The 10682-nt window shown below is 55.1% G+C and overlaps 1 protein-coding gene across 1 annotated transcript in view; it reads left to right on the forward strand.

Moving 5' to 3' along the window:
* Positions 1 to 190: 190 nt before the first annotated feature.
* Positions 191 to 10682, forward strand: part of GMEB2 (glucocorticoid modulatory element binding protein 2) — a 13186-nt gene continuing 2694 nt past the window's right edge. Inside the window, exons 1-6 of the mRNA XM_035890372.1 lie at positions 191 to 442; positions 5045 to 5142; positions 5916 to 6043; positions 7449 to 7552; positions 8881 to 9038; positions 9189 to 9323. Of these exons, the coding sequence (XP_035746265.1) occupies positions 312 to 442; positions 5045 to 5142; positions 5916 to 6043; positions 7449 to 7552; positions 8881 to 9038; positions 9189 to 9323 (754 nt within the window). The 5' untranslated portion in view covers positions 191 to 311. The remainder of the gene's footprint in view (positions 443 to 5044; positions 5143 to 5915; positions 6044 to 7448; positions 7553 to 8880; positions 9039 to 9188; positions 9324 to 10682) is intronic.

Here is a 10682-nt window from a genome sequence, read left to right on the forward strand (position 1 = left end):
CCGGGGGTTACCCCGACCCAGGTGCAGGACCTTGCACTTGGCCTTGTTGAACCTCATGAGGTTCACACAGGCCCACCTCTCCAGCCTGTCCAGGTCTCTCTGGATGACATCCCGTCCTTCTGGTGTGTCGACCGCACCACTCAGCTTGGTGTCATCTGCAAACTTGCTGAGGGTGCACTCGATCTCGCTGTCTAGGTCATTGATGTCATCTTAGCAGACACCTTCTCACGCAGGGCTTCCCCTCCTTTCTCCGCAGGCAGCCGGTGACCGAGGGCTCTCCCGCCTGGCTGCCCATCGCTGCCTGCTCCGCGATGGCGACTCCGGACGTCAGCGTTCACATGGAGGAGGTGGTGGTGGTGACGACGCCCGACGGCGTGGTGGACGGAGCCGGCGTGGAAGAGGTGAAAACGGTGCTGGTCACCACCAACCTGTCCCAGCACGGGTAAGAGATGGGGTTGGCGTACGCCAAGGGTTGTGCTGGAAAACCTCCCGCCCGTGGTCGTAGCCAGCTGAGCTGGGTGCATTTAATCACCTGCTACTTAACGCCTGCGTCACTTCTCACAGCGGGGACCACCTGAGCGATGCCCGGGCAATCTCCAGTTCCCCATTAGGTCCTCGCTGAGGCCCCTGGGACCATACCCAGGGCCGTGGGCTCTGCAGCTCCGAGCTCACAGAGCAGAGCAGGCTCCACTGTCTCTGTTAAAGCTGAGTTACCGCTGGTGGTTTTAAGCTGGTGTCACCCAGAGTAAAAAGCAATGCAGCAGTTCGGTTGAGATGGATGGGGGAAAACGTCTTCAAAAAAAAAAAAAAAACAAAACCCAAACCAGCAAAAATCCCCAAACCAAACCATCTTTTCTGAGTGGACGTGGGTGTTGGAATGGACGCAAATCCGGTTGGAACGGGACACCGGTAGCTAAATCAGTGTTTTCCTGCTCTTTGTTTCATGATTGCTTCCCTAAGCGGTGTCGCTCCGAGAGGCGAGTCTGTCCGCAGCGTGGCGAGCGCGGTGCAGCAGGGCCCCTCTGCCCAAGGCGGGCCTGGGGCCGTGTTTTTCAGCAGTGCCCTGCAGGAGCCTCCGCCACCGGCAATAGGAGTGAAAGTGGTAGCCTTGAAACCACATGGCGTTGAACGGAGAGGCACGGCTCAAAAAAACCAGAGTGGATGTGTCTGATCTTGAAAGTGCTGCTGTTTTGCCCAATTTCTGCCTTTCTTGCCGGCATTTTGGATCCGGGACTGCTGTTCCTTCAGGTCCCGTCTGTTCAGCTGCAGGTCGGTCAAGTCTTTGCTTCCATGGCCCAAATGCCGGGCTGGTGCCTTGAAGGCCCATGTAGTGATGGGCTCTTTGCTTTATTTTTCTGCAGTCTTTCATGGGACGGAGCCTAGAGCTCTTTTAGTGTTTTGCTCTTTCGATGGTCAGAAAATCCAAGCTCACACCTCGTTCTGCTATAACTGCAATAAAAGTCATTAACAGATGAACTCCTGGAAGGGAACAGGCAGGGCAGGGCAGCGGGGACACCATGGGCAGGAGCTGCCCCGCTCCTCCTCCGCATCCCAGGTCTGCAAGCGTTTCCAAGAGCGTTTTCCATCCCCAAAAGAGTGGGTGATGGTGGGGAAGGAAGGCTCTGCTCCTCTTGCGTTCTGGCCCATGGTGACTTCCATAGTTCCCTTGGTGGAGGAGCAGCCAGATGTGACGCTTGGGATGTGGCTCTTGGATGCGGAACCGTTTCTGGTTTTAATGTGACTCTGAGCCTTGCAGACCCATGTGTTGTCCGGGAACATGGACCATGGCAGAGGCCGGCTCAGTCGGTTTGGTTTCCTTTCGCTCTTTTTTCCTCTCCTATGGTTTTTTTTGGAAACCTTTTCTCATCCTCCCCGTGTCCCCTGGATGGTCAGAAGCAGGAGGGCTCTACACAGCGGAGATAGGATGATTTTTATTTAGTGCCAGCTACGAGTGGAGCATATCTTAGCAGGCATTGAGAGATTCCCGGAGGGTTTTCCATGCAGCTCTCCGGAGAAGGGCTGCCGGGCAGGCTCCTCGCTCCCCCGTGCTCCGGGATGGCAGCGGGTCGATGGGAAGGACGTGGATCTCGGGCTTGTGGAGCAAAGCCCTCCTGACTCCCACCGCGCCGGCCGCAGGGACTCCCCTCGCCGAGCAGGCGGTGGGGCTGGGGGTGGGTGGCAGCATGAGCCACCCACGGTCTCTCTGTAGCCTTGGACGGTTGCCTCTGCCAGGTTCTGCTCCTCGCCGGGAGACACCGTAGCGGCGCTGGCTCCCTCTCCCTCTGTTTTCCCTTTGCAGCCCCAGCTGGCGTAAGGAAAGCGGCTGCAAGCACGGGCTGGGATTCCTTGGCTTTGGCTCGGTCGCTGCTCACACGGGAAGCGGGCTTTCAACTTGTCCTGTGTGGCACTTAGGCACCAGCCCCAGAGCTGAGTTTGATTTCTTTTTCTAGTGCTCCTTTGGGTATGCTTTTGCTACTTAAAAAAAAAAAATATATATATATATATATACACACACACGCAACCTGGGGAGCTTAATTAGTTCGCGTGTTAGTTAAGAGCTTAATTAGTTCGTGTGTTTTTAAGATTGACTGGAAGAGGCAGAGGGAAGTGGGAAAATAGTAATAACCAGCCAGAAGGTTTTATCTTCGTGGGAAGGGGTCCGTGCTTGGTGCTGGTACTGAGCAGCGACCCCAGTGCAGGTTCTGGTGGAGACTTTTCCCCTCTCTCAAGTTTCCAGGCGAGGCAGGAGCGGAGGAGAAGGGAGACGTGAGCCCGCTGCTTTACCAGCCCGCGCTTTCTCCTCTTCCTCCCATCTGGTTTATGGATCCTCCCGGGGAGGAAGATGAGAGCCATCCTCCTCCCCCAGCTTCGTCATGGCAACCGGCGAAGGCAGGACGGGCTCGGTGGGATGCACCGCTGGGGCTTGGCAGGCGTTTGAGCTTTCTCCTGCCCCTGCATCTGCCCCAGTCCGTTCCTCTGGAACGGGATGGGGAAACAGTGTGGAGAAACTCACCTTTTGGTGTGGTTTTTCTCCCCCCGCACCCCATTACATCTCCGTGGCAGGCACAGGCTTTAGTCACTTGAATTTTTCAGACAAGCTGTTGAAGTTGCTTTGCTTGTTTTTCTCTGGAGGATGGGGTTTAAGATGTGGCTGGGGCTCTTCTCCCGATCCAGTCGTGCCTTTCGGTGATTTCTCCATGCGAATGCGATGGAGTCCTGGAGGAAGCTGTTTCGGGCGCTGGCTTTCTGCCGGGTGTTGCTTTTTGCCGAGGTGGTGGAGGTTTTTGGCCTGGTGGCCGGCGGAGGCAGGTCGGAGGCAGGGCTGCGGGGTGCTGGGCTTTGCACGTCGGAGGTGGCCGCTGCCGCCCGGCTGAAGCGATACCGCCGGCTTTTCTCCAAACGCATCTGGAGAAATGCAAGAACCAAGCGGCAAACGGATGAAGGAAAACCAGGTTACAATTCTCCCATTTTTCTCCTGTCAAACTGCTGTATTCTGTAATATTCACCTGTCTGCAAATGCGGTAGCCCTGAGTTTTACCTTTCCGAGTCCTTTTTCATTATCCACCACCTTTCCCGCCCCGGGGCCCAGGCTGTTAGCCGCTGCGGGGGTAGTGTGACATCCACGGTGCCTTTCTTCCACAGCTGGGGCTGCCTTCAGCTCCCACGCCTCCGAAGCAGCATCTCCCCAGTTCCTCACCCGGGGAGGCTGCGCTGCCGCCCACACCGACTCCCTTATCTCCGTGCTGCTCCCCACCGGGTACCTGCCCTGCAGCTGGCGAGGGGAGGGATGCTTTGAAGCTGCAGTTCCACCCCGGAGCTGTGCGTTAGGAGGCCAAGATGGAAAAACCAGTTGCTCTTGAATCTGCTTGTCCCCGTGGCACCGCGGGTGGGAAGTGTGGTTGCCAGTGAGTCACTGGGGCCTTTCTTTTAATTCATCCGTGGTACCAAATTGGGGAGGTTTTCAGGTTCAAACCTACTTTCTCCTCGCAGTCTTCCTTAGGAAGTTAATATGCTGCAGTATGTGAGAAGTTAACTGTTGCTTCCCCGCTCCTGCAGGACCCGAAGAGGGCCAGCAAGCTTTCTATGGTAATTAGACATCATCTTCAATAACAAAAACCAAATGCACATCTTAAAACCCATTAGGAATGGTCTGTGCTGGGAGCTGGCCGCGATGTGCAGGTGGGATCCATAAGGGTACCACTGTGGGCTCCCTCCTGGCCCAGGGGGTGAGGAGCGTGTCCTGGATCACAGCCCTAAATGCCTTTCCCATCGGAGCATGCACCAAAACTCATTAGAGGGGCCTGGGGCTTTGTACACCACAGCAAGAGCTGGAATGGGCGAATGGTGAGGGTGTGGGTGCTGCGTGGGACCAGCTGTGTGTCTGCATCGGCAAAGCACCAAGAGAAACTGGAGATCTCCGGGGTGGGGTGGGGTGGGGGTGACAGCAGTCGGATAGGCAGCTGTAGTTAATATCATGGGTATACTGAGTTGCAAAAGGCTCAGAGGTTGGATCTGGAGCTCCTGGTATGTTATCTCTGCTCATGGATCCGCTGTTTTGGGGTTTGCCGAACTCTTTTTATAGCGTGTTTGTGGCTCCTGGAGGTCCTGCTCCTGGGAGCATCCCGCCTACCGGGGGGTTCAGCCAGTCCATCGCCCCGCCAGTGTGTTTCGCACATGTTTTTCCTGGGGAAATCTTCTCAGGCAAAGCTGCCAGAGGCTGGCAGCAACTTCTGAGCGAGGGGCCGTGATGACAGCATCCCTCCACGCCAGCTCCCCTGCACGGGGGGCAGCTCCGTGGGGCTGGGACTAAAGGGGAGGCGAGGCAGAGCTGGCTGGGCTGCTGGCAGCGGTCCTGCCTGCTGTGGGGGCTTTTCATCTCCGTATGGAAGAATGGAGCTGAGCCTCTCGAAACCAGAGCTGACTTTTTAGCTCCTGTGGGAAAATGTGGTCTGAGCGCCTTCTGAAGCAACGTCTCCGTGGGGCATCGGGTGTGGGGATGGCACATCTGCGCGGCTGAACTCTGCCTCTCTGACTCTCTTACCAGCGGGGACATAAACGAAGACACGCTGGAGACCGAAAATGCGGCTGCTGCGGCTGCTGCCGCCTTCACGGCCTCCACGCATCTGAAGGAAGCGGTCCTAGGTAGGTTCAGCCCGTACCGTAGCCTCTCGCTTCAGCTGTGCTGGCTCCACCACCCCTGTGCTGGTGACAACCGGGTCTGGCCGCTGCTGTGCAGAGCTCCTGGGGTGGGGGGGATGCCCCCGGGGGTGCTCTCCTGGCAGGGGGCAATCCCCCTGGGCGTGCTCTCTGGGAGCTGGCAGCTTCTGGTCGGGCTGCTGCTGCCCTCTCCTGGTGCAGGATGAGGCCCTGCGTCTGGCCGTGCTGGCTCCCGCCCTCCCAGCTTGCCATGGGGGTGTCAGTTTTGCAGTAAACTCGCTGGCTTTGCTTGCAAGTACAAGCGAATTTAGAGAGCAAAGACCGTAACCAGCTGGGCTGGAGTTGCCTTAAACCCAGGTGTGCTCTAGAACTAAAGGTGAATGTATAATTACCCGAACAACATTAATTCCTTTCATGTTTATCAAGAATTGAATTTTTTCAGCCCTGGCCGCTGACTTCTCAGATTTCACGCACTCAGCTGCGGCCAGAGCGGTATAAATCTGCCCGCGCTGTTCTGCCCGAGCAATTTGGGTGGTTGGAGGCTTTAGTAGCAAAGTGCAAGTGAACAGTGCCCACAAACCCCAGCGCACCCCACCATGCATCGTCCTTATTTATTTATTTATTTGTTTGTTTATTTATTTTTAAATCCTGAGCTTCAAAACTGCTTTCTCACTGTTTGTGTGCGTCAGGGTGGGGAATCAGGGGCTGTGACTCACGTTTCTTTTTGATCTGTCCCTGCCTCTGTTCCCTGTGAGAAGTGAAGATGGCTGAAGATGAGGACAGTTTGGAGGCAGAGATTGTCTACCCCATCACCTGTGGGGACAGCAAAGCCAACCTCATCTGGAGAAAATTCGTGTGCCCTGGGATCAACGTGAAGTGTGTGCAGGTGAGAATGAAGGTCCCTGACGCTGGACTCGTGCCTTCCCCAGCCCGCGCTGCGGGGTGACCTGGCTCGCTTTGATGAGCTTTGGTGAGCTGCTTTGCATCAGAACCCCATCTTGGTGGGAGAGGAGGAAATTCTTGGTACTGTTGTACCTGATATTTCTCTCTTTGGCCAAGTTGAGCAGTGCTGGGTGGAGAAATGCTGCCTCAGTTTAACTGCGTTATTGGAGGGTTTGAGAAATTCGGGCACTTGCAGCGTCTGCTCGGTTTGAGGGAAAGTTGAGATTATTGTAAGGGACGTGTTGAGTGGCTAAAATTGAGGGAATTTGGGGAGCAGGGCCAGACTTTCATTTCCAGCACCATACCACGTGTGATGCTGCCGTAAGCCGTCGCTGGCATTTATACACGGACTCAACAATTCCCTGCCCAGGGAGCGTCTCCTCTGGCTCTGTCGCACAAGGGCTTTCCAAAGGATGCTCCTTGCCCATCGTCGGAGCGATGGTCTCTTCCATCCCCAAGGCAGAGGGCAGGTTTGCTGTACATAATGCTGCTGCCGCTGCCTAAAATCACTCCCCTCTTTGCACTGAAGCCCGTGGGCTTGTTCAGAGAAGCAGCTTCTCACACCGGAACGGCGCGTGACCTCTGTGTTGGTCAGCATGGGCGCTGAAAAGAGGAAGCCTGCGCTTGTGAAATCCTTGCTGAGCTGGGTGGTAAAGCAGCTCCTCAGAGGACGGTGTGATTCTGCAGGTTGCTTCTAGGTCAGCTCACGGGTTGAGGCACAGCTGGGTGTGGAGGGCAATAAAGAAGGGGGAAGAGCTGGCTGCTGGTACAGTACGTGCCATTTCCCCGAAGCTGGTTTTCAGCAGAAGTGGGTGTGCGCTGTGAGAGAGGCCAGAGGTTTCACCCCATATCGATGGTGTGGCTCCGTAGCAGGAGGCCAAAGATTGAATGAGCTTCTCCTTCCCTCGCTTGCGCGGGGTGTAGCCTGTTCCTGGGCCCAAACGTCACCGGCGGCAGCCTGGCTTTCGTTGTCGGTCCGCTCGTTAGTGGGAGCAGCTCACTGCTGTTGATGATGCTCTGCACAAGCTAGGGGTGCTTTTCCCAGCTGTCCTGGGCATTTCCCAAACTCCCAAGCCCTTGGCTTTGAGCAGCTGTTAACAACCATCCATGCAAGCAATATTTGGCTTTAATTTTTTTGTAACTCAGTCGATGCTCTCTCAGGTGGGGAAGTGTGCCTCAGCCATCTGGTTTGGTGCTATTCTTTTAACAGCGCCGTGATGCAGCTCCACTGCTGGGCACCAGGAAATTCCATCCGGGCTGCCTGGCCCCGCGGCTGAATCACGCTCACGGGGCACGCTTACGTTATTTTATGGCCTCTCACGCTGACATTGCACTTCTGCCTCTTGCAGTTTGACGATCACCTAATTAGTCCCAAGGAGTTCGTGCACTTGGCGGGCAAGTCGACCCTGAAGGATTGGAAGCGGGCCATCCGGATGAACGGGATCATGCTCCGGTTAGTCTCTTCACTTGTATCTGCAGAGCAACAGCGGCGGCTGCTTCTTTCTGGGGGATAACGGTGGGGTGGGACCGAGCCTTTGGCAGGGCTGTTCCGCTGCTGGGAGTGCGAATGTGCCGCTGAACGTTTGTCTTAACAGCCTGGCCCCAAATGCAGTCTGCCCGATGGCTTTGCTTTATCCTTGTGCCTAGGGAGTAATTCGGGGCAAAAAATGCTTCCTTGCTCTCTTTAGGATTTACACCACACCGAGTTCCCAGCTGGCAGAAGGTCATTGCAAATTTTAATGGCCAGTGGTGGTTGGGCCATGTTCTTGATGCCGCCTACCAAATGGAAGTCTGGTCATGAACAAATGCTCCCATTGCAATAGATCTACTTTATATCGCTTTTTTTTTTTTTTTCCCCAAGAACTTACTTAGAGCTTTTTTATGCCAGCATTTCTCTTCTCGAGTCTTAACTACAGCAATTTAATTCTTCTATGGTTTTCCTGAACAGCAGCCTGAGACTGTGATTTAATTAAAGTCTGCCTCTGCCTGTAGGCAGGATAAAAACGCATCACCTCTTTCCCCAGGAATTGTCAGTGGTTTTATGCTCTCTTCACAGGGTGACATTGCCTTTGCCTGTATTCTTCTGCCTCAATGCAGGCGTCTCCCCTGTTCCTTCTAAGCAGCTTTTGCTCCACGTGGATTTTGCGTAATAGGCTTATACTTTGGCAAGGCAGGTTTTTAAGGGAAAAAAAAAAAAAACCAACTTTGCAAGGAATGTGTGAAGGCAAGCTCAGCAGCCCATGGGAGCAAACCTCGGGAAGCGCAGGTCAGTCTTGGCCAGCGAAGCCCGGGGGTGCCTTGGAGGCAACTTGCTTAGACTGGGAAGATCACATGTGCCAGCGTTGCCACCTCCTTTGCTGAAGCTGAGAGACCTTATTTTAGTTCGTAAATAGGGTTGTGCCCCAGCTCTTCGGATGAGCTGTGGAGTCAGAAAGGGAAGGAAGAGACTCCGTTGTGTGTGCTTGGGTTGGAAAAGCCCTTTAAGCTCCCCCAGCCCAACCATTCCCCTACCCCTGCCATCCCACCCCCAAACCCCATCCCTCAGCACCGCCTCTGCCCGGCTGTTAAATCCCCCCAGGGCTGGGGACTCGACCCCTTCCCTGGGCAGCCCCTTCCAGTGCCTGACAGCCCCAAGGGGAAGGAATTGTTCCTAATGCCTAACCTTTTTCCCAATGCCTAACCTTTTCATCCAGGACTTTGAGAAGTTTGGGGGCGAAGGCTGCCAGGAGCTGTGCCTTGGCACTCGCTGCTCCCGCTGACGTGCCTGTCCCTGTCTTTCAGGAAGATCATGGACTCGGGAGAGCTGGATTTCTACCAGCACACAAAGGTCTGTTCCAACACCTGCCGGAGCACCAAAATCGACCTGACCGGAGCCAGGGTGTCCTTGACCAGCCAGACATCGACGGAGTACATCCCCCTCACTCCCGCCTCTGCGGATGGTACGTCCAGCCATTCCTCACACCCTAAACAGGGGCTTTGAAGCATTAAAGCACAACAAATGCCGCTTAACCCGCGCCCCTTACGGTTGCCTCTCCTTTTGGCTTTGTGGGTCGTTTTATCCTCTGCTTTCTCTCCCTGCTCTGTTGCAGGATTCCCCATAGCAGAGCTAGGCAGAGTCGTTGTTAGAGCATCTCGGCAGAGATGCAATAACTCACCTAGGTGCTCTGTAACACTGCATGACCCGAAGAGCCGCCCTTCTGGCCTCCTGCCTTACCCCAAACTGTGTAGCTGAAGCAGAAGACTGCAATTAATCTGTAAGAAAACAGTAGTCGTTGCTCGCTGAAGTTCCCTTCTGTCCTCGCTGCTGGTCAGGCACTGTGTCCGTAGGAGGGAGGCAGGGATCAGCCCAGCTTCTCCCGCTGCACGGGGTGCCAGGGTAGGAATCCGCTCCCCCCACCCCCCCCCGGCTCTTACCTGACTTCTTCTGGAATAATTTAGGGGTTTTCATTTAAGGCTCCCTGGCTGAATTATTATTGGCTTTCTATGATGAAAGATTAAAGAGAACCAGGGGATACAACAGAGTTTTTTTTTTTATCTGCACTTTTTATCTAAACTGGAGTTAAATGATATTGCAGCCACGTAGCTTTCACCTGTAATTACAGGCAACTATTTTATTGGAAAGCTTTCTAATTTCTAAGCGCTTTTCTATTTCTGAGAGCTAAGAACAGCTCCCGAAGAGCCCCACACCCCAAGCTCCTGATGGTGCCTGTGGGCGCAGAGCAAGGACAGGGCGAGCCCCGTTGCCGGCTCTGGGGAGCGCCTTCGGCACCGTGGTGCGGGCGGGAAGCCAATGCTGATGCACGGCGCAGCCTGTCCCGTTAAACGTCGCCATGGGGTTAATGGGGAGACGTTTCCCACGCTGCTGGGCAGCACTGGACTAACCAGAGCTCTGAAGGCTGTGGAGTAAAGGAGCAGAGTAATTGGATTTAATGGCAGCGGCGGAGCATTACAGATGCTGCTCCGCGCAGCGCCGCGGGTCCCTGACCGGATTCCCGTTCATCCCGGCTCGAATGACGCCGGCTCCCCCGGCTCTACGCTAACAAAACCACTGCGACTTGGCAGAGCTGGAGGGAGGGAGCCCCCCTGCACCCCTGCGCAGCTGGGGGGGTGGGCTGCCCTCCCTTTTTGAGGCTTTAGAAACCCTCCAGACATCCCAGTCCCGCCAGCTGTAAGCTGGGCAAAAAAGGATTGCCAAAAAAAAAAAAAATACACATCGGACGCTAAATCTGTTTGACGCTTGCCCTAAGCAATGCTGGTGTGTGCACGGGGGGGAACGGGGGGGAAGCGCTGCTCTTGGGCGTGTGTTCTTGTGCGAGGGTTGCAGAAGTCATCCCCCGGGGTATCGTGCTCCAGCGGGGAAGAATCAGGACTGCTGGCACAGCAACCGTGCGCGGCTTCGCCGGCCGCTGGGGCGTGGTTCTCCGTTCAGCTCTGAGAGCTACGTTCGCCTAAAAGCACTCCTACGCCGTAAAAAAGAGAAGTTGCAGAAATGCAGGAAGGGAGCGCTTCCCTCAGAAACAACCCCTGAAAGATGCAGAGAAAATTCAGGACTTGGGTTTTTTTTTTTTTTTTTTTTTTTTTTT

Source organism: Egretta garzetta, unplaced genomic scaffold, assembly GCF_000687185.1.
Source record: "Egretta garzetta isolate BGI_Z169 unplaced genomic scaffold, ASM68718v1 scaffold223, whole genome shotgun sequence".
NCBI classification, from domain to species: domain Eukaryota; kingdom Metazoa; phylum Chordata; class Aves; order Pelecaniformes; family Ardeidae; genus Egretta; species Egretta garzetta.